The sequence below is a fragment of the Arachis stenosperma genome, chromosome 9 (genome assembly GCF_014773155.1).
Source record: "Arachis stenosperma cultivar V10309 chromosome 9, arast.V10309.gnm1.PFL2, whole genome shotgun sequence".
Lineage (NCBI taxonomy): Eukaryota > Viridiplantae > Streptophyta > Magnoliopsida > Fabales > Fabaceae > Arachis > Arachis stenosperma.
Genome location: NC_080385.1, coordinates 5121645 through 5145453, shown reverse-complemented (window position 1 = coordinate 5145453; position 23809 = coordinate 5121645). Strand labels below are relative to the sequence as shown.

The 23809-nt window shown below is 31.3% G+C and overlaps 3 protein-coding genes across 6 annotated transcripts; 1 reads left to right on the top strand and 2 right to left on the bottom strand.

Moving 5' to 3' along the window:
* Positions 1 to 3691: 3691 nt before the first annotated feature.
* On the bottom strand, positions 3692 to 6686 carry LOC130950948 (rho-N domain-containing protein 1, chloroplastic). 2 transcript variants are annotated; one of them, XM_057879556.1, is made up of 3 exons: positions 6288 to 6686; positions 4012 to 5192; positions 3692 to 3928 (listed from the first exon to the last, which is right to left on the bottom strand). In XM_057879556.1, the coding sequence occupies exon 2, from the start codon at positions 5175 to 5177 to the stop codon at positions 4059 to 4061; it is 1119 nt and encodes a 372-aa protein (XP_057735539.1). In that variant the 5' UTR covers positions 5178 to 5192; positions 6288 to 6686; the 3' UTR covers positions 3692 to 3928; positions 4012 to 4058. The 2 variants fall into 2 exon arrangements, with proteins under 2 accessions (XP_057735539.1, XP_057735538.1); XM_057879555.1 differs by having other exon boundaries at positions 4012 to 5185.
* A 6114-nt stretch (positions 6687 to 12800) lies between these two features.
* LOC130950946 (pentatricopeptide repeat-containing protein At1g32415, mitochondrial-like) lies at positions 12801 to 20172 on the top strand. Of its 3 annotated transcripts, XM_057879552.1 has the most exons (5): positions 12801 to 13010; positions 14947 to 18374; positions 18523 to 18622; positions 19403 to 19660; positions 19944 to 20172. In XM_057879552.1, exon 2 carries the CDS (start codon positions 15200 to 15202, stop codon positions 17396 to 17398), a length of 2199 nt encoding a protein of 732 aa, XP_057735535.1. In that variant the 5' UTR covers positions 12801 to 13010; positions 14947 to 15199; the 3' UTR covers positions 17399 to 18374; positions 18523 to 18622; positions 19403 to 19660; positions 19944 to 20172. The 3 variants fall into 3 exon arrangements, with proteins under 3 accessions (XP_057735535.1, XP_057735534.1, XP_057735536.1); XM_057879551.1 differs by having other exon boundaries at positions 14947 to 18622; XM_057879553.1 differs by having other exon boundaries at positions 14947 to 18622; positions 19403 to 19536; positions 19944 to 20064.
* Positions 19897 to 22679, bottom strand: LOC130948913 (ELF3-like protein 2). Its single transcript, XM_057877775.1, has 4 exons — positions 22440 to 22679; positions 21536 to 21921; positions 20972 to 21023; positions 19897 to 20853 (listed from the first exon to the last, which is right to left on the bottom strand). The coding sequence occupies exons 1-4, from the start codon at positions 22677 to 22679 to the stop codon at positions 19897 to 19899; spliced, it is 1635 nt and encodes a 544-aa protein (XP_057733758.1).
* Positions 22680 to 23809: the final 1130 nt, after the last annotated feature.

The window sequence follows — 23809 nt, the reverse complement described above, 5'->3', positions numbered from 1 at the left end:
AACATTTTCACAATGAATGCAAATTATGAGTAGACACTACTAATAGTGGTCATGAGTTGTGTGAAAAAAATATATAGAGTGATCAAAATGAAGAAATACTTGGTTGCAATTTTGTGAACGATTGCTTGCTTCATGTAGGACCACATTACACTTTCTATTTTAATTTAGTAGGTACTAACTATGACAAGGTTTTCATCGTTCACATTCAAGGGACACCTTGAAAAGCAACAAATTCTTAATTTCGATTATATAGATTTCATTCCTTTTCAGTTGTGTTCGAAGAATAACTAGAGTTGATATTAGTTTAGTTGATATTAGTTTATTAAGAGTTAATTATCTTGCTAAAACTGATTATATTAATTATATATTTGATGGATAATTGAGACTTAATTATATTAGTTTTGAGATTATAGAATTCGAACCAATTCAATTAAATTAATTTAATTTAAAAATAATATATAATAATATATATACAATTTTATAAAATATGTCAACTTATGATATTATTTAAATATAAATTAGATTATGTATTATTTTTTTATTATTATACATTATTTACATAAAAATTTTTTATTTTTTCAATTCTTTTCAGTTTTTTTAAAATTTTATCCTCAATCGAGTATCCAATTACTTAAACCGATCCAACTCTAGTTTAATCAATTCAGATTATTCAAATTTACTCAAAAAAATCCAAATTCGAACAAACTAAATCCATTAAAATTGTTTGATTCTTATTTTTTTTTTCAAATTTGAATCACGCCGTAAACATCCCTAACTCTCACTAGTTGTGATGTTGATTCAAAATTGCCAAATTGGAGAAAACGTGAGGGCCAAGTTGCAAATAAGTAAAAGTATGACGGGGGGCTATTTTTTAATTATTGTTGGTTGGCAGCTCCTTGGAATCTCCAAACACAAACTAAAAAATTCAAAAATATGTGGAAAGGGTGGCACTCTTTTTTTTTTTTTTTTGAGAATTTGTGAAATGGAATTAAAAAGATGAAAGTATGAAACAGCAGAGTGGTTGGTTAATTGATTAAAACCTAAGGTAAGTTTCACAGATTCTTGTCTGTTAGCTTTGGAGTTAAGATTTTTAAAAATATATATTAAAAAATTGAATAGATTAACTCCACCTAGTAGGGCTGTTCTTTTCTACTATCACATCACATGCCAATAATTACATTATTAATTAAAAATTTACCAACCATAACAAATATAACCATCATATGCCTCTCGAAAATATTTGGTAACTAAAGAAAATCAGTTAAAAATAATTATAATTTATCTTATTTAGTATTTATTAATTGTTACGATAATTAATAAATACTAAATAAAATAATAATTAATAAATACTAAATAAGATAAGTTTTGATTTTTTTTTTGTCTTCCTAACATTACCCAAACCTCTTTTTGTTGATGGGCATATGGAGCAGTTTCTAGAGAAAGTAATTTGTTGAAGAAACTAGATTGCTATGTTCCTTTCTCTTGATCTTTTGATGATGGCGACGTTAGTTCAATTTGAAATTCTTAACTAAAAGACAGTGACTAATTTTGATGTGCTTGGTGCTAATGAATTAACACATGACACCTATGCATTCTTTGCAAGAAGTAGGGATAAGTGTCTTTTAAGTTCTTTCAAGAACAAGTTATATTAGGCATAGTAATAGTAATACAGTAAATAATGTAAATTAACTTTTTTCTGGCACTACGATTGATAATGTTAAAGAATCAAAATAGCATATGATATGTCAATTACCACTTTATTTAAGTCACTAAAAAAATTACCACTTTATTTATATTTTGATCAGCAATATTAACGTGTAACAACGATAGCAAATTCGCTACTTGGTTAGTTTGGATCGGTGGTTTAATTTTCAAGTTTCATTCAAGGGTTATCTTCATCAAACTATTATGGAGATTGGAGTGAATATACCATGTTGAGTTTGGACAACTAAATTTTGAATAAGATGATGACTAAACATTATTGAATTAATGTTAAATTGTTTATGTGATGGATTTTTTTTTTCACGGTATTTTTTAATCTGACAGGTTAAGGACTAATTCGTCGCGGATCTGAACTCCATTTAAGAATTTGCCGCTAGACAATGAGTATGTGATGGATTTTTTTTGTTTTTTCACGATATCCCTCAGTCCGACAGGTCAAAGAATAATCCGTCACAGTACTGACCATTTAAGGGTTTATCGCTGGCCAATAGGTTACTGTGTATATGTGATGGATTTTATTTAGTCTGGAGGAGACAAATTGAATAGAAAATGGCCCAGAAGTCTGTAACCCAATTCACATAGTAATCTAGCCCACAAACACTCACATAAATGGCCCAAAAATTACATGCTCTATCACAAAAGCTCCTAATGTAAAACAAGTCGCTTGCCAAATATTTAATGAAAGGAAAAAAATTAAGTCCATATCCAACACAAGTCCAATAAGTGGATCAATACCTAAATCCATACAATTCACATAGTCACTAACTAGGTATTGAAATTTCATTTCATTCGCAGCCAAGGCCTTGGTTCAATGGCAGCATCACGAATATAGAATCCATGTTAGTAGTAGTAGTGTGTGTGAGTGAGGGTATTGTGTAACCTAAAATTGGGAGTTGTCCAATTTATCAACCAAAAAGAAAAAAAATTTCATTTCATTCCAATACCACACCATACCACCGAATAGTGTGGTGAAAAAAAAGTGAAATTCCATCATTATTGTGATAGAGACTGGATGCAAATTACATTGCACAGGATAACGGAACCAAGATACATCTGTGTATCATTCTTTACTCTCTTCTCTGTTTCTATATTAAACGAGACAAAAATAAAATATCTTCTTTATTTTTCTATAAAACTTCACTTCTTTATAATTTTCCTTGCAAATAATTCTGTTCTGTTTCCTACCATGTGAGAAGATAAAATTAAAATCTCTTCTGTTTTCTCTCATCAAAAAGAAAGGTTTTAAGAAAAGTTAAAAGGGAGACCAAGAATCAACCCTTCCCTTTTCTTAATCACTGAATACATCACAAGAGAAAAAAATGGTTATACAATCTGATCGGACAGATTATTAGCGTGTCATTAGTATATATCAATATATGTATTTGATATATAGTTTCCAAATTGAAATAGAGTTAACTATTAATCCACTAATTGAAAGATAAACGAAAAAATTTGATCTCTAAATTTTTTTTTTAAAAGAGTCATTCACAATAAAAAAAAACTTTTTAAAAATATTTACTTCACATAAAATTATCAAAAATTAAAGATAAACAAATCTTATTTTTCAAATAATATTTATGAGAAGTTACATCAAAATTTAATTTTAAAATAAAAAAATATTTAATATCTAATTCTTTTTGTCTCATTTTTAAATCTTTCCAAAATTTATTTGTTATTAGCATCTTTTAAAATTATTTTTGTTGGTGATGTGAACTTTTGATACCATTCTAGTAGTTTTACTCGTAGGAATACTAGTTAGAGTCGATGGACACAATACATAATTACATATTGATCATGACCAACTATAATTATAATTATTTCCTTCTTGTATTGATTGCAGCTGATTCAGTTGCTCATCTAAATAGTAGAAAGACCTCTCATCAAAGGGCTCTCATTTCTAAGATTTGATTTTTAATATAATAAAAATAAAAATATCGACTCAAATATTTTGTTCACAAAAATAAATACATTGTTTAGTTAAAAAATCTATATAACATCATTTTTTGAAAAAACCAAAAGGAGATATGGTATATTAGTAAAATAGTCAAAAAGCAATTAAGTATAATTGTGAAATTTCACAAGCATAAGCATATGCAGAATCACTGACAAGACTTCACAGATCTGACTGGAAAAAAAACCACAAATCCAAAATTCCTCTAGACAGATATATCAAGATTACTCTAATGATCCACAAGCTCTCCGGTACCTGCAAGACTTAGTTTTAATTATATATATTAAAAAAAAAAAAGAGAAAGAAGTAAGGTGGGAAAAGAAAAATTATGAACTCACTTGTGTTGTCTCCTCTTTTTTGCTTTCCTCCTATCAATTGATCAGAATCAGTTCCCAGTTAGTAAATCCAAGAGCTCCACTTTCTTCATCTTTGAGAACCCTTTTAGACCGCGAGATTTGGCAAGTGCCCTCAAATCCACAAGCTTCATCGCGCTCAAATCCTCATGGTGAACAGTTAGCTCCTCCTCCTCCTCCTCCATGTGCTCATCATGATCGATTTCTTCGGTTTGTTCATGGTCATGAGAATCATCGTTTGACATGTCAGCAATGCCAATATCTGGGAAGAACAACTCATTCTTTGGATCAAGATCAGGCTCTGGCTCGTGATCAATATCTGTTTCAGAATCAATCTCCGGTTCATCATCATGCTTCAGACCTAGCTGATCCCGAATGTTCTCTCCAACCCTACTACTTAGTGGCTCCACATTCATAACATCCTCATTGTAAGAGACAGGCTGGTATTTTACGCGAGGAACAGGGGATCTTCGTTGGAAATTTGACCTTGGCCTAGTGACAGAGGAGTTGGCTTCTTGGGATTCGTGCCTTGGAGCACTATCCAAATCTGAAAATTTATTACTTCGCCCTCTACTATATTGGCTACTTTCTTGAACCTGTTCCGCACTGTGATCTTTTCCTTTACTTCCTCCGCTGCTTCTTTTTACTTGCTCAACCGAGTGTTTCTTTAGTAGTTTGAGGAGCGAATCCACGGTACCATTCTCTTTACTTTTCCCTGGTGAGGTTTCAACCTTCTTTTCTTCTTTATTGGCAGCTCTCTCACGCAGCCTCGCCTGCACCTTCTTGAATAGTTCAACAATCTCCTTCTCTCTAGGACCAGGCGCTGATGTGGTCTGCGATTTACCTGAGGCAGAAAGTGATACCAAAGGTCCATTTTTCAAAGACAACATATCTTCCTCAAAGCTCTCAAAGCCATCTCTCCCGTCATTGTTCTTGTTCCTGCTTCTGGAGTAGCCAGACCTGTTTTGCCTGGAAAAGTCGGGGTTTCTCCTTGCTTCGCACACAAAAGATGTTTTCAAAGAAGCACACTTTAGCCCCCTAATTTTTACATATGAATTAATTCTGTAATGACCTAGAGATGAGGCAGGAGGATATAGAGCAATTGTTCTTGCAGAAACTCCCGAACACGGGAGATACATTCCTTCTAGCATTCCACAGCCTGCAAACTATCACCATATCAATTCAACCACAACAAAGAGAAAGTTGAGAATAGAAGAAAGTAATTACAATTATGCTCCTCCCTTTCATCTTCTGCAAATATACTATACACTATATTGCCGTGTCCTTTATTTTTGACAACCTAAACTCTCCTCCCCTAAGAGATGAAAATATACTAAACAATAATTTATGCTAATGTGTATGAACTTAGCAAAGATAAGGTTGGCAATGGGTATCCATGGATGCGGGTACCCCTCCCCCACCCCCTGTCGTCCCCTTTTATTTCTCCCGCGAGAAGCGCAGATACCCGCGGGTATCCATGGATATATCCTTGAAAAAAATTTTAAAAAATTAACAGAACCATAATAATATAATCCAATACAAATCAACCAAATTTAACATATTAAAACACGATATATACACAAATTTACCACAATCCACATACAAATAAAATCTCCAACATACACATTAAAAGAAAATAAAATCAAGAGAGTTTCCAACATAATAAAATAACAATTCTTGGCAGTGGATCATAGCTCTGTGTTTCACTTTCACTTGTGAAGGGTGAAAGTTCTTGAGCATTAATGTTCTCATGGATAGACATTGTAAGAACTGAACAAGAATTATACTAAATCAGGTTTTTTAAAACAAAAATGAATCTATTTGTGGATAGACAATTAGCTAAGCAATAAGAAAATCATAATAGAACAAGCCAAACCAAATGAATTAATTTCATAATAAAATCATAGCAGAAACCAAATCAATTAATTTCATAATAAACACAGCAGCATTATTCCATAGTAACATAAAATCATAACAGAAACAGAAGTTACCAAATCAGTTAAAGTCAGTTATAGTGATTAGTTTCATAACAAAACAGAGCAGCATTATACCAAATCATAATAAAATAATCAAAAATGCTATTTACACGTTAAAATTAGCCACTATAAATTTATGTATAAACTATATTCTTAGTGTATATTTTGTATTTGAATGTGTATCCTGTACATGTGGCTGATTTTGGTGTAGCCCTAAGCATGGTTGTAAAATCATAACAGTAACCAAATCAATTAAAATCAGAGGAGAAAAGACACTTGAGTTACCTAAACAGAGGCTGAGTCACTCGAATTAGGAAAGGAGAAGAGACACGGCGAGGAGCAGAGAAGCAGCGAAGAGACACGGTGAGGAGCAGAGAAGCAGCGACAGACAGAAGCAGAGAAGCAGCGACGGCGCACGGCAGACACACAATGAAGAGAGATTGAGCCGAGACACGCAGTGAATAGAAGAAAGTATGAGAGAGAGAGAGCGGCGAGAAGGAAGGGATCAGGGCTAGGGTTATAAGAGAGCAGAGGACCTACCAAAACTGAGGCGACGGCGGAAGGAAGTGACGAGGCGGTGGAACGAAGGGATAAGAGAAAGGATGAGGGAAGAGGGAGAAGAGAGGAATGCCTGGGTTCCTACTCCTAACTAGGGCTTGCCATTGCGTGCTTTTTTTTTTACTCAAAACGACATCGTTTTGATTCTTCACTCTCATAAAAGAACTAACTATATATATATATATATATATTAAAAATATGTTTCAAAATAACTATACCAAAATGGCAAATGCTAATGGGCTCTCATAAAATTAAATTAAGGAGTGTAATGCTCTTTCAATTCTAATCTAAATTCTAAATTTTGAATCTTAAACTATATATTTTAAATTTTAAATTTAAATCATTGATATAAAATATAATAAATAAAAAATTAATATTTATCTAATTAATAAAGAATACAATATTTTTTATTTGTAAAAAATATTTAAAAATGAATCTATCAAAAATATGATTTTAAAAAAAATGTTTAATATATTTTTTTAAAAAATCATTATTATATTATTAAAATGATCTTAAAGTATAAAATAATTAAATTATTTATTAAAAATTATTTAATTTTGAATTTTTTAGTCAGATAAATTGAACACTTCTTAATTTTAGACATTTTAACACATATATCACACACTCATATACACATTAAAGAATTTTATCCACCACTTGATTATCATTAAGATTCGAATCCGGATGCAATAAATTAAGATTCTAATTATTAGGCTGCGTTTGGTTTTGAAAATATGATAAAATATATTAAGAACAAGACATAAATAATAGAGACACAAAAATTAGTATTTTTATATTTTGTTTGGTGATAAATTAAAATAAATTATAGAAATCCAATTTCTTCTCATACTTTTTCATTCAAAAATTTAAAAAAATATATAATAATAAAAATTTTAATTATAAAAAATTAACAAGAATAATGAAAAAAAATAAAAAATAAATTGTGTCTTTGTGTCTTTTTTATTAGAATAAACATAAAATACAATAATTCAGTATCTCTAAACATAATATCTCTGTTCATATTTCATATATCAAATACATTTATGTGTTTGCTATAAAACACTCAATTTTATTTTGTAATCTCATAGATTCTAGTGACCTATTTGATTTCTAAGTGTTTCTTTGTTTATTCATTACTTGCAGATATTAGTTTGATTTGATGGACTTAAAAGGGACGGAGGTAAGATTCTACAAGTATATTATAAAGATATAACAGGTGAAAAGGACAATTTCAGGTTCATGAAAAAATTATCAGATGGTTTAACACTACTCCGTGTTGAACTATTAAACATGTTTGTTTTGATGGAAAAGTTGTAATCTTAAAGACAAATTATATAGGTGTTGAATTTTTTTCGCCTCTATAAAAGATGTCTAATGTGTAGTGAAGAGTCAAAGAGTATGCGCCATTTTATATTGTGTAGTGACGTAGTATTGAGTCTTTGGGATGATGTATTATATAATATGTGTCTGTATTAAACATGGCCAGGATAAGCTAAGGAATGTTTTAAGTCATGAATTGTGGCACCAATTTCAACGAGGTATAAGTAACAGTGGGTGTCTAACTTTTTTACAACTACATAGTATATTTGGAAGGATAAAAGCTATAAAATATTTAAAAACAAAAATCTAAATACAAAGGTCATGAAATAGGAGATAAAGTATTGAAGTCAAACTTGGATATAAATAAAGAAGAGTACATGAGAGAAAAATTTGAAATTGAGGAGTGGATGAAAGGTATATATGATTTGTCTGATTGTGGTCTTGATTATTGTTATTATTAGAAAAATGGTTTTATCTTTTTTGTTTGTTTTTAAATAGTAGTTTTTCTAAGGTATTGGTTTATTTAGCAATTAGCAAGATAATAATAGGGTTATCTTCTGTGTTTTAAGTCTTTTTAACTGTTGTTGTTCTCATATCTCTGATAGATTTAGTGGGTAATTTTTTATTAGAAAAAAAAAATATACAAGCAAGAGAAGCTATTAGTTTTAAAGTAATGACAATAAAAATAGAAGATACTGTATTTTGGAAAATAAATTTCTATTTTTTATTTTTTGATTGAGTTGTTTTATTGTTTTAACCGTTATTGCCAATGTTATTGTCATTGATGATTATTATTAATTTGAAAAAACTTTTAGCATGCTATTAATATTTATTAAACTGTGATTTATATGTGATTTTTTATTATAAAAGATAAGATGACTTTAAAAGTTATTGTTATTTTTTTTATTAGGCATAAAAATTGCACCAAGGGAATAGGGGAGCTGCTACTACTGCCTAAAGTTTTCAAAAATTATTTCTTTTACTAATCATATTAAATAATTTCAGTATATTAAGATTTGTAATTATCTAAATTATGGTGAGGATATGTTGTTTTTTCTATTTTATAAAAAAAAAAGAGTATTATACCATGAAAACAAGATTTGATTTGATCATAAACTTGGACAATACCTATAAAAGTAAAAAGAAAAGTTAATTAGTACAAAAATTAAGTAAAATTAAAATAAAATAAAAAATTGCTTTACCTCTTTGTTTTAAGTGAATTATTTTTTCTTCTTTTATTCATTTCTATTCTTAATAAATATTTTAAACATTATTGATAACATCAAAACATAAAAAAAATATTTACATCCTAATTTATTAATTTTCTATTTAATTTTAACGAGTCAAGGTCTCTCTTTTTAACAAAATTTTAAAATATTACTTAAAAGAGCAAATAACTTGATTTAATTAGCCATATCAATTTTTAGAGAGATATTTTTTGGTATCTTTATTTTTTTATTTAATATTATAACTGATAAATAAAAAATTAAAAGTTTTTTTACATAAAGAATACACACAAAATAAATTAACTATTATTTTTAAAATTATATACTAAGTTGATTAATTAATTTATAATTTAATTTAACCATATTAAAAATTGATATAAAAATCACATATAATACATCACTCAACAATATACTAAAAGGTACAAACAATTTAAAGTCTTAAACTATTATTATTATTTGTGGTGTTTGCAATTTTTTTATCTTTTTATAAGTCGATGTTTAATGTGAATGCCGTTGAGATTGTTAGTAATATTGACTTTTATATTTACGGTGTATTTTACTGAAAATGATGGAATTGATGTATTATTATTATTTTTTTTTTTTGAAACAACGTGTGTAACAAATATTTTTAAGAAGACGAAAAAATAATCTTTATATCTAATAAAGTAGTTTGTTTGACAAATATATTTAATTCGTGCAATGCACAGATATTTTGCTAGTATATATATGTGTGCGCATTAATTATTTTTCAGTTCAAATTAAAAGAATCTCTGAAATTAAAATTTGATAATTCAGAGTAAGATAACTCTTTCTCACGTATTAAAGTAAAATTTTCTTAATTTAAGCTTATTTAATTTTTAATGTATATGTTATCAGCACAACGATAAATAAGGTTATTTGCGGATCGGATCGATCGGATATAATCGAAAATTCGATCCGATCCATATAATTTTTATCGGATCGGATATGATATCCGCGCTTTTTAGTGTTAGATCCGATCTGATTCAATACGGAAATGTACGGATCGGATTGGATATCGGATATATCCGCATAATTAAACTTTCTCTTTTTAATTATATTTCTATGTAAAAAAATTCAATAAAAATATTTCTTTTATACTTTTAAACTTATTTATTTCTAAAATATTTTTAATCAAACTCTTTCTAAATAACAAAAATAAAATAATACAATATATGAATAATAATTACTAACTAAAACATACAAACAAGTAAATATAATACCAAACATATATATTTATTTATTTTTAATTATTATTGTGCGAATCTGCGAATCCGCAGATATAGAGCAGATATCCGCGATCCGATCCGATCAATTTGCGGATCGGATCGTATCCGCAATTTTTAGATCGGATGCGGATATTTACTGCGTATTTACGGATATAATCCAATCCATGGACACCCCTAACAATAAAAACTATTATTAAACTATTCTCACTTCATATATAAATCCAAATTAACTTTATAGATAGATATATGTATATAGAATTGTGAAGAAAATCAACTATCTATAGTTTAATGGTATAATATTTTCATACTCATTTAGAGATTATTTATAGATAAAATTTGATTCAATTCTTACAACCTTAATAAAAATTATAAAGAGTAAAGTATTGCTTTTGTCCCCAACGTTTGGGGTAAATCTCAAAATTGTCCCTAACGTTTCAATCGTCCTATTTACGTCCCTAACGTTTTTAAATTGACTCAATGTTATCCTGCCGTTAGGGATCCGTTAATAAAATTAACGGCGGGACAAAATTGAGACGATTTTTAAACGTTAGGGACGTAAATAGGACTAAAACGTTGAGGACAAAAACGATACATAGAAATAAATTTTAATTTTATTCTTCAATAATATCAATTTTTTACTATACATAGTATTAATTATTTTTAATCATATTTACACTTAATCACTTTATTTTCATTCTAAATAAATTAATTTTTTTATAATTTTACGGTTAAAGTAATATAATTTTTTTATAAATAAATAAATTTTATACTTTCATTCTAAATAAATAATGTAATTTTACTTTCATTACTTAATCACATTACTTATATTTTTTTTATAGTTTTACACTTTCATTCTAATCACATTACATTATTTATTTAGAATAAAAGTGTAAAATTTATTTATTTATAAAAAAATACATTACTTTAAGTGTAAAATTAAAAAAATAAATTTATTTAGAATAAAAATAAGGTGATTAAGTGTAAATATGATTAAAAATAATTGAATACTATGTACAGTAAAAATTGATATTATTGAAGAATAAAATTAAAATTTATTTCTATGTATCGTTTTTGTCCCCAACGTTTTAGTCCTATTTACGTCTCTAACGTTTCAAAATCGTCTCAATTTTGTCCCGCCGTTAATTTTATTAACGGATCCCTAACGGTAGGACAACATTGAGTCAATTTTAAAACGTTAGGGATGTAAATAGGACGATTGAAACGTTAGGGACAATTTTAAGATTTACCCCAAACGTTGGGGACAAAAACAATACTTTACTCAAATTATAAATCTTATAATAATTTATTTGTTTTTTTTTATAACTTTACTAATTTTTTCTCATTAAAAAATTCAAATTCTATAATTTTATTGGTGTGAATAGACATCTTATTAATGGTCTTATATTTTTAGACCATATTTTTTTCCCTCTGAATAACACAAACCCACACCTAATTCAAAAACAAAGCTTAGGATAACCAAAGCAAATCCCAAAATCAAACCTAGATTAAAGATGACTACTTCAATAAAGATTTTACGATTATTATTGTGTAAAAATATTTTATTTTGATCATTAGATGATAAATTATAAAACTTGATTTTTATATGTTATAAAAGTATTATTTTTATTTAAAGTGTGGCTAAATAAATAAATTATACTTTTTAAATAAAAATCATCATGAGAAGATATTTTTAGCATTTTTATTAGAGTAGTTGCCTAGATCAAATGATTAAGTAAGCAAAAACAAAAAAAAAAAAATACTCAGTTTGATCCTTAAAATTATACTCAAACCTCAATTTAGTTTTTAAAGTTTCAATTGTCTCAATTTAGTCGCTAAATTTTTCAAATTTTAATCATATTAGTCTCTACGTTGATTTTTATCACAGAATCAATTGAAAAATTTATGAAATAAATTAAAATAATTAAAATTTTAAAGACTAAATTAAAACTCAAATATAATTTTAGAGACAAAATTGAATATTTTCACCAAAAACAAACACCATATTACAATTTGGCTTTTTGTCTCAATCTTTTATTCATTTCAACATAGATTCTATTAGAGCATACTTATCAAATCTGATTCTAGCCAGTTCGACCGAAAATTCAGTCTGCCTGTCACCTGATTATTTGGTCAGACCGAATCACTCATTAGATCGCCCATGTTCTAGACCCGGGGGAAAACGGTTCGACCTGGACGGATTGAAGCAAAACCGGTGACCTGACCCGAAATGGGTCATGTTTAATTTTTTGGGGGATAACAAAGGGAAACGACGTCGTTTCCAAGCCAACCCCCCATCCCAAATGCCCAAATTCTGAAGTGCAGTGATCACCCACGACCAAGCCTCAACGTCGCTCTTCTCTGGGGTTTCTTTCTCGCCACTCTCTCCCTCAAGCTCTCTCACGCCACTCTTGTCTCCGGTGTCACACTTCTCTCTCGGTCTGGCAGTCACCGTTTCAGACTCAAGCTCGTCGCGCTGTGTCCTCACCGTCTCAAGCTCAGTCGCCGCCCTTCTGCGCTCGCTTCGCCGGCGGAAGAACCAGACGGAACTAGCATCTGCTCCCTCGGGTGGTGGTCATTGTCGTCTTCTTACTTCCGCCGTCAGTTCAGTTGGTCAGCTTCCTTCCTTCGCCGTCAGTTGGTCCCTGGCAGGTGCTGAGGTGAGCTTCCTTCGGCCCTGGTATTTCTTTTTCAATTTTGTTGCTGTATATCATCAGTACACCTTGAATTTATTGCTGAAAGTTGAATTTGTTGCTGAAATAATGATTGTTAATTTTTTTTGGTTGCTATAAATCATATTTGTAGGTAAAGTTTTTGTTGCTGAAAATTATCATAGTTGATTTGTTGTTGAAAATTATCAATGAGCTGAATTTGTTGCTGTATAAGTTGAATTTGTTGCTGAATATATCGCTCAGCAAATTTTTTAGTTGCTGAAAAACATGTTGAATTGATGAAGCATTTTATTGTGACAGATGAGTATGATAGAATACCTATCTTTTATTGCTTTTAAATTGTTGCTCTAAGTTGAATTTGTTGCTGAATATCACTTAGCTAAATCTTTTATTGCTGAAATTCTTTTATTTCTTTTGTCCCTGCTTTCCCCTCTTCTATCTTTTTCAATTTTTCCTTTTTCCTTGTCCCTGTCAATTTGTTGTTGTAAATCATTACTGAACCATCTTTTGTTGCTGTGAATTTGTGGCTGTATTGAGTCAAATTTATTGTTGTATTGAGTTGAATTTGTTGCTGTATTGAGCTAAATTTGTTGTTGTATTGAGCTAAATTTGATGGATTGATTTATAAATTAGTTGAATTTATGTTTTTGATTAGTTTGTTAATCATTAATTTACTGACTGTGTTATGTTTTGCTCTCTTTTTCATTTAAATTGAGAAAGTATTTTGTATTAGTAACTAGTTTATCATCTATGTTTATAACTTTATATAGTTAGTTGTGACTTATATCTACAAGTTGATACTTGATTAATATTAATATGTTTGTAAAGACATGCATTTTAACTTTTGATTTTATTTTTTTATAATTTTATATTTTTATTTAATTATGACCGGGTGAATCAGTTATCCACCGGTTTAACCAGTGATCCGATCGTATGACTGGGTCAATTACTGGTTCGGTTTTGATAACTATGTATTGAAGGCACATATATAAATATTTATAGAACCAGGAAACCCCATTACAAGTCTAAAACCCTAAAAAAAAGGGTACTGGTGTGTCCATTCTGTGACACATACCAGAATACCCATGGCCAAGATCCTTTTCAGAGCAACCTCATGCTAAAACACACCCGTATCTCCTTGTGGTTCCAGTCTATCTCCCGATGAGAAAACATGAACTCTACCCTTCACTAAAATCCAACTATACCCAGGTCTCTTCATCATGCCCTTCAACCTCATTTCTTTTCTCAAACTTGCCCCATCAATGTGGCAATCTTTTGCAGCATATACATTACAGAGAGCAACATGGCCTGGAATATTTAGAGGATCCAACTCAAGTAGTTCGCTTCGCAGCATGCCTAGCAACTCAAATCCAAATCAATCCAAATTAAACCACTCATCCAATTCAATCCAAACCGAAAACCGATTAAAATCGCACTAATTTGGATTTGATTTGATTCTATTTTTTGCAAACCGCATGGATCACATCAGAATTCGGATCTACTCTCAAAAGTCAAAACTGATCCAATCAAATCCAAACCGCACAATATGCTATAATATTATTATTTTATTATTATATTTATAATTTTACTTATAATATGTTCAGTTCGTTATATTTTATATGATTAATGTATTATTATTATTTAATAAACATTTTATGTTCAAAATGTAATTTATTTATTTATTTTAACTAAATAGTTAAGCAAAGTATTAGATTTCAAAGATAAGGAGCACTTTAATTAGAAAATCAAGTTGAGAGGGTTAGCCAATTGTAAGCATCTCATACATTCATATAAAACTACTTTTTCATCTTTGCTGCCCAAGCTACGGTTTAGAACAATCCTATACATTTTGTATACCAGTCATACACCAGTTCCGTTGTTCTTTTAATGTTTGTTTATTAATTCTGCATTAATTTCTGTGCAGGTTTGCATGCAAACACACATGTCAAAGAAGAAAAGCTGCTGTATTGAACACTACACTCGGTGCACCTTTATCTTGCACCACTTTATGCTTCTGCAACTTCGTTTGCCATTTGGCATTAGGTGCAGCGAGTGAATGTGCTGCTCAATGGGGTCGTGAACGTGGTTGAAGGTGTGGTCCTTTGGCATGGAGCTAAAAATGTTTTAAGAATATAAGATAGATACGGAAAAAAAAACCTCATTTTGAAAATCTATTGATGCGCCCCTCTACTCTCAGATACTTCCCTCTTTCAAATGTCTCTCGCAATCACAATCTTCACTACCATTCTCAACCCTTTAATCATGCTTTGCCTTTTTTCAGAACCAATGGCCCAACACTCGAATTCAATGATACTTTGCTCCTCCGTTACCTCTCCAATGGCTGGCACCATGAAGCACGAGATCTACTTTACAAGTCCTCTCGAGGCCACCCCCATGCTCGTATTGTTCATTGGACTTCCCTGCTCACAAAGTACTCGCGAGACGGTTTCATCCGTGAAGCTCGAATGCTGTTCGATATAATGCCTCACAGAAACATAGTCACTTATAACGCGATGTTGTCTGGGTACCTGCAATCTGGCATGCTTGATGAGGCTTCATGGTTCTTTGAGCATATGCCGAAGAGGAATGTTATTTCCTGGACTGCTATGCTTGGTGGGTTGGCAGATGCAGGGAGGATTGGAGATGCTTGGAGGCTGTTTGATGAAATGCCAGAGAAGAATGTGATCTCTTGGAATTCGATGGTGGCAGGGTTGGTAAGGAATGGGGAGTGGGACAAAGCAAGGATGGTTTTTGAACAGACCCCAGAAAAAAATGTGGCTTCTTGGAATGGTATGATCGCGGGTTATGTGGAAAAAGGTAGAATGGATGAAGCAAGAGCGTTGTTTGAGGAGATGGGGTGTAGGAATGTGGTTAGTTGGACAAGCATGATTTCTGGTTACTGTAGGGTAGGCAATGTGGATGAAGCTTATAGTTTGTTCCAGACCATGTCGGAGAAAAATGTAGTTTCTTGGACAGCCATGATTGGTGGATTTACCTGGAACGGCTTGTGTGCAGAGGCATTATCGCTTTTTCTTGAGATGAGACACTCTAATGCAATACCGAACAGTGAGACCTTTATTTCTTTGGCCTATGCATGTGCAGGTTTAGGTTTTCCTACCCTTGGCAAGCAGTTACATGCTTATATAATTGTCAATGGTTGTAAGCTTGATGATTATGATGGCAGGCTACAAAGAAGTCTCATTCGGATGTACTCTGCATTTGGTCTTATGGACTCAGCTCAAAGTCTACTAGAAAGTGATGTGAATAACTGTGATGAACAATCATTTAATTCTATGATAAATGGTTACATTCAGGCTGGTGAGTTAGAAAAAGCTGAAGATTTGTTTCACAGACTACCCATCAAAAACACAATTGCAAGCACATGCATGATTGCTGGCTATCTTAGTGCTGGGAAAGTATTAAAGGCATGCAATCTCTTTAATAACATGGTTGACAAGGATTCCCTTGCATGGACTTCAATGATTTATGGGTATGTTGAAAATGAGTTGATTACCGAAGCCATCGACTTGTTTGCTGCAATGATGGCTGATGGTGTTATGCCAATAAATTCTACATTCTCTGTTCTTTTCGGTGCTATTGGTTCAGTTGCATATCTTGAACAGGGGCGCCAATTACATGCCATGCAGTTGAAGACCATATATGACTATGATTTGATTCTTGAGAACTCTCTTATATCAATGTATGCAAAATGTGGAGAGATAGAGGATGCATATAGGATATTCTCTAGCATGTACTACCGAGACAAAATTTCTTGGAACATAATGATTATGGGCTTTGGAGATCATGGGAGGGCTAGTGAGGCTTTAAAGGAGTACGAAATCATGCATGAATATGGTATTAACCCAGATGGTGTTACTTTTCTAGGTGTCTTGACAGCATGTGCTCATGCTGGTCTTGTTGATAAAGGGTTGGAGTTATTTCGTGCCATGGTTAATGTTCATGGAATACAACCTGGTCTTGAGCATTGCATTAGTATGATCAATCTTCTGGGACGAGCAGGAAAGGTTAAGGATGCAGAGGAGTTTGTCTTGGGGCTTCCTATAGAACCAGATTATGCCATTTGGGGGGCATTGCTTGCGGTTTGCGGTTTGGGTAAAACAGATGTGGATGTTGCTAGGCATGCTGCAAAGCGACTGCTTGAGTTGGATCCTCTAAATATCCCAGGCCATGTTGCTCTCTGTAATGTATATGCTGCAAAAGCTTGCCACATTGAGGGGGCAAGTTTGAGAAAAGAAATGAGGTTGAAAGGCATGAGGAAGAGACCTGGGTGTAGTTGGATTTTAGTGAAGGGTAGAGTTCATGTTTTCTCATCGGGAGATAGACTGGAACAACAAGGAGATACGAGTGTGTTTTAGCATGAACGGAAAACATTTAAATAAAATGAACTGAAAACCCTGACATACCTACGCCAGAAGGATTTCAAATCAAACAGACCCAGTAGATGATAGAGTCGTCATCATCAACAGCAACCCTAACCAATATCCATCCCAACCCATCATTCACCTCCACATCAAAAAAGAAATCTCAATCAATTGGCAAAGATACGGTACAGAAGTAGCTAGAATTAGGATTTTTAGCAGCAGCTAGCTAGCTAGAAATCTAAAATAGAGTATCTGGGAAATAGGCAAAGATATGATGTGATTAGAAGATATGGAGTGAACTTGCTGCACTCGATGATTGCATTGACCAGCGGTTGACGCATATTCAGAAACTTCCTGCACTGAAAAGAAAAAAAAAAAAATCTTTTTGGGACCAAATATTCAATTTGAACATAAGCGATTTCAAAAGGATCCAAAATAAATGAAATAAAAACCATAATTCACTTCTTAATGTTTGATCTTCTTTTATATATTCTAAAATTATCAATAAGTTTCTCTTTAGATATCATTGTACTTACACACACCAAGTATTATGGCATTCACTTTATTGCTCTTTCATATTAAACCAAAGCTAGACATACTCTTTCTATTAGGTGTGATTCATCTATTCACTTATTTTTGTTATTCCTATTCTTTAGCCAACAATATCATAATTAAAGAGTAGAAAAATTTCAATGAAGAGAAAAAGAGATGAAGAATTTACAATAAGAAATGGTTAGTTGTTTCTTGTGATTATTGTTATTTATTTGATTAATGATGTATTACTTATGTTTACATGAGTTTATGAATATCACCAAAATTTTGTATATACGTGGTATGTGGTTTGTATAGTTGTGTTTATTTTTTTCCCTCAGTTTTAGTATTAAAATTATATGTTTTTTTTATATAGATCAAAAGACCTTTTTGTTCGAGAGTATACTAACTTCTGATTGATCGATATTGATTGATGGAGGTATATATACACACAGATACACACAAATATGCTTATATGCATATATATTTTTTTTGTTTTTATAAATAGTGGCTAATAATAATTGAGTTTTTAGTGCTATTTTGTTATCTTTTAATTTTGGATTTACTAAATACATTGGTTGACTTAGATGAAGATATTATCGATGACACTCTCAATAATGTATTGAGTATTGACAACTCCTCTTGATCTCAAGGATCATGTGATGTTTACACCAAGTGAAATGAAAGGTGTGTAATTAGTTTTAATAAATAAGCTCAATATTTTCTGTTTTTTCCCTATATTGATCTTCACATCTTTCTTTTTTGTGACATATGATACTCCAATGATAGATATTATTATATAAATAGAATACTTGGACCATGGTGATTATAATTACACTCACATGGTGTGGTGCGGCTTTTTGGTATTCTGAACGTGTTCTAAGAAAATCTAAAGTTAATTATCCAGTATTTTCAATATGTTGTCTTAAAGGCAAAGTGCAATTGTCATTGTTGAAAGAGCCCCCTGAATTGTTAGTATCACTTTTCAATGGAAATGATTGAAGGAATAAACACCTTTTGAAGAACATTTGAGAGTATAATAATTTGTTTTGTTTCACTTCTATTGGTGGAAGGGTTGACACATCTCTTAGCAATGGAGTAGGTCCGTCTCCGTTTATTCTTTGCGGTGAAAGTTACCATAAGATTGGTAGTTTGCTCAGTTGTATATCTTTGATACTGAGAATGAGTTGGCACATAAAGAGGGAGTTTTTCGGTATAGTTTGATTATGCTTAAGTAACTTCTAAATGTTGTTGTATTCAAATTTGTTTTATATTCTTTTCTATGTATAAGTATCTTAAAGTTCATCTTGTATCAAGTTTGAGCAGTGTATAGGTTTTTTGGATTCAATATTAATTGAAGATTTATTGAAGATGATTGACGAAAATAATGTTGTTGCAAAATCTTTTCGTATCTAAACAGTTTTATCAACAACATCCTGATGAGTCTTTTTGCATTTGATTGTTTAGACATCAAGCTGCAGACCCTCGAGTGTATAGTGAACCCATGGATACTGAAATTGTTGGTCTTATTGTTGGTGACTTTGATGGCTCCGATACTGGACGTGATGTCATTGTTCAATCTAGGAATGGAGCGCTACAATGTATGTATTCATGAGACACATACTTGCTACTGGCGAATGCAATATCCTTTGTTGAACAATAATTGGGAGTATTAGAGAAACTAATTTGTTGATGGACATATGGGTACAAGGAAGAATAATCTGGGTAACCAAACTTATTCAATCTATTAAGTTCTACTATTACTAGATTGTTATGTTCCTTTCCCTTAACGTTTTGATGATGGCGACGTTAGTTAGTTCAATTTGAAATTCTAAACCAAAAGACAATGACAAATTATGATGATGTGCTGGTGCTAAAAATAAATTAACGCATGACACCTATGCATTCTTTGCAAATTCAAGAGTGTGACATAATATATATAATATGACATTGATGACCAACTACAAATATTTCCTTTCTTCTTGTATTGATCTAAATATCCTTGCAGCTGATTCAGTTGCTGATTTTGGATTGTGAGGCAATGCTTTGATAACTTTTGCCTGGTGATGATGATGATGATCAACATTATTTGATGCCAAAAATGTTGGTGCCACAGGGAACAAAGGAAGTACATCACCTTTCCTTTTCTTGCAAGGACTACTACTCCTACTACTTGTTGTGCTTCTATCTTTATCTTTTGTAACATTATTGGTAGTTCTTGGCATTATTTGACTTGTATGGTAATTGGTAATAATGTTAGATGATGAGCTTTTGTACAATATGGAGGAATTCACTTCTCCAAGTGATGATGAATAATGGTGACTTTCATGACCATTATTAATATTATTATTATTATTATTATTGGGGTGCTCAATAGATGGATGCATTATTGGTGGTGAAAAAGAGTCAGAGAGGGATCCAATTCTTTGGTGAGAATTTGTGGGGGGAAGAGTTGGTACTTCTTGAACATGCTGAGGACTATAAGGACCATATATTGGTGTTATGAGACTTGGATTTGGAGGGCATGGCCCTATGATTGGCTTATATACAAGGCCTTCTAATGGGGACATAACAGGAACTAACCATTGGTTTCCTTGTGAAGTAGGGTACACACCACAACTTAGGGTATTTTTGGTATTCATTGAATCTAGAGAGGTTAATAATGTAGGCTTTCCTATATAATGTCCAGGGTTATTAAAATGACCTTTGCTTATGTTGTTGATACAAGGAGGAGGAAGGGGAATCTTGCCACCAATTGCAATGTTTTCGGAATGATTCGCGAGTTTACCGGCCGGCGATTGATCGGCGACATAGTCAGATTGTAACCTCTTGAATGGTGATGGTTTTGGTAGTGTTCTGTTCAGGACATGGATATCTTCAAGCAATAAATGAGGTGATCTAGCAATTGTTTTTTGTACCTGATTTTAAGAAATATAAGAGTTAATTAATTTCCTTATGGTAATACAATGAAGAAAAAAAAATATAATTATTTGATAAAACAAACAATTAATAATATATCATCTAGCAATTAATTACCTCTATGAGTCTGTGCAACTCAAACACTTGTATGAGGAAGCTTCTTTGTTGACTGAAATAGCAATGTAAGTATATATATTAGGTCTAAGACAACAATTAATAAGAGCAAAATAAAAGAAACATAAGAAATAAAAAATGAAATAATTTTGTTTGTAACTTGAAGAAATATTTCCCATGATCAATCTATATTATTACATTATAATCTGAGGAATGCAAGACCATGTAAGATAAGAGGATCAATTTAATTTGAAGACTAATTGTACTAGTTCAGCATATTATATTACTATAGATCATCATTATTGTTTAGTAAGGTAATTAAGATTAGGAGGCTATAACTAAACTAGTTTCTTCCTTAATTTGATAACAGCCAAACTTGGTAAACAAGTCACTTTGATCATCACTTTTAAGAGAAGTATCAACAGATTAAGAAATAAATTTGGTAGCAAGGTATAGGAATTAAATTATAAACACAAAATAATAATTTGAGTAGCTCTTAGTAGTCACAACTTTTTTGTTATCTGAATGTAAATGTAAATGAAAATTACAATGTAAATAGAAGCTTACTTGATTATAGTTGTTCTTGCTTTCCAAAATTGCTTTTCACCAATAACTCCTAGAACATCATTTGGGGAAATATCCATGCCCAATTTACATTCCAACCTTAGTTTATTTAAGCCACTATAATGTCTATATGTCTTCTCTTCATCTTCTTGTAACTTTTGAGACACTTCTTCTTCTCTTTCATTTTTCTCATATTGTGTGGAATTCAGTTCTATTGTCACAAGTGAATTCACCTTCTCTCTAAATGAATTGAGACTTTTAAGTGGAAGTTTGTCTTCATCCTTGTCATGTTGCTTAAGGTTACAACCTGAATTTCCCTCATGGGCAGAACTAGCATATTCACCATCAAATGTTTTCAGAAAACACCTAGTGTTGATGAAATCATCTGGCTGAAACAAATTGTATTTGTCATTAAACGGTAATCAACATAGAAAATATAAAATTCGGTAAAGTTACACTTGGATTTTGGTTTTGGAACAAAAATACACAGACAGAGTGACAAAGACAGCGAGATAAAAAGTACATAAAATATTCTGTTTTTCGGAACCAAAAAAATGTCTCAATTTTATGTTTATTATTTCTAAAATTTTGTCTCAAAAACAGTACTCAAAGGTAGTTTTTTTGTCTCACTCATGTAACTTACCATCAATTTGGCTAAGTTAATCTTTTTGGAGTTATAAGCTTGAATATTCTCAGCAAAATATGAACAATTTAACTAAAGTGAATAGAAATATGTATTAACATCATAACATATTAACATGTGTCTATGTCTATAATGTTGTAACAAGTTGTAAAAGTCAACCAAATCCTAAGTGTAACTTGAAGCAAATAAAGCTAACAATGTAACCTTTAAAGTTACCTAAAGGATTCAAACATGTTATGAAATGGCATTTTTTACTTGACTCACATAGGGAGAAATTGAAGGAGGTGTGAAGCTTCTAAGATGGAGAGGAAACAAGGATGTTGATGATCCTGAGGCATAATTTTGAGAAGGCATATGCATATTAATGTTGAATTGTTCATAGAGAGCCATCTTATTCCTTGGTGGTGCTTTAGGCCCTCCTCCTTTTTCAGCATCTTTAACATGCAATCTTGGGAACATTGGAATTATTTCTTTTCCTTCATCAATAATTGCCCCTTTCATCATAGATACTCCTCTTTCTTTCTTTCTTTCTTTATTTCTTTCTACACTCTCTTAGCTTCACTCACACAAACTTCATGTATCTAATTTGCCAAATTTAACAACTTATGGTATTTCATTCCTTTCACATCAATTGTGACTACCAATTTGTCAAGGAAGAAGAAAAGAAAATCTCCTACCCCAATAAAAAATTATATAAAACTTTAACAAGCTTCAAAGAAACATATTCTTTTATTGTCCATTATGATCATGGATTAACAACACATAAGATAAGTGTTTACCTAATAATGGATACTCATCATAGAAACACATAGGCTTTCTCTATTAAGTACAAAATAGAGAAAGAGAAAAAAAAAATGTAATAAGAAAAATAGATTTAGTAGGAACACAAGATCACCTAGAAATCACAAGTACTAAATTAAGGTAAAAATAGTTTCAGTATGATAATCATGATGATGATGTTAAATTGATGATTATAAAGCTGTTTGAGCAAATTGGATTTGAGAGTAACACATGGCATATTCTATGTGTGTGACCAGGTCTCACCACATATTTTTCATTTGGCCATTTTTCAACGAAAAATCCGTATAAGGATCATGTCCTTGCAATTCCTACCAAATATTTGATTTCATTAACAACATAAGCCTCACTTAATTATTCTCTCTAGGTAATTGAATGGACACCCTCTAATCATGTGACATTTGGAAGCGTCTCATTTGTCACTCAAGTCTTCTTAATCATGACATTGATTCAACGCTAGCTGGTGTAGAAAGAGAGAAAAAAAAGATTGTGGTTGATTTTTTGGTTTTTTAATGGAAGATTTTGTTTCAACCTTTTTTTTCTCAATCTCTTTTACTTAACATGTGATAAATTGTGGCTTAATTTAAACGTGCAGTTTGAATTGGATGAGATATGCAATTTTATAGGCGGTGTTACGCGCATGAGATTTTTTTCTTTTTCATTTTTCTTATGGTTTTTCAGCGTGATCTTGGAGGCTTAAAAAAAAACAAAAAAGAGATTTAATTTCATTTTGCTTTAAAAATATTAAAATAGAATAAAATCATTAGAAACCTCCTCTTTGTTTTTTGTCATAAAAACCTTATATCTTTACTAGAAGAATGGGCTGAACCAGCTGA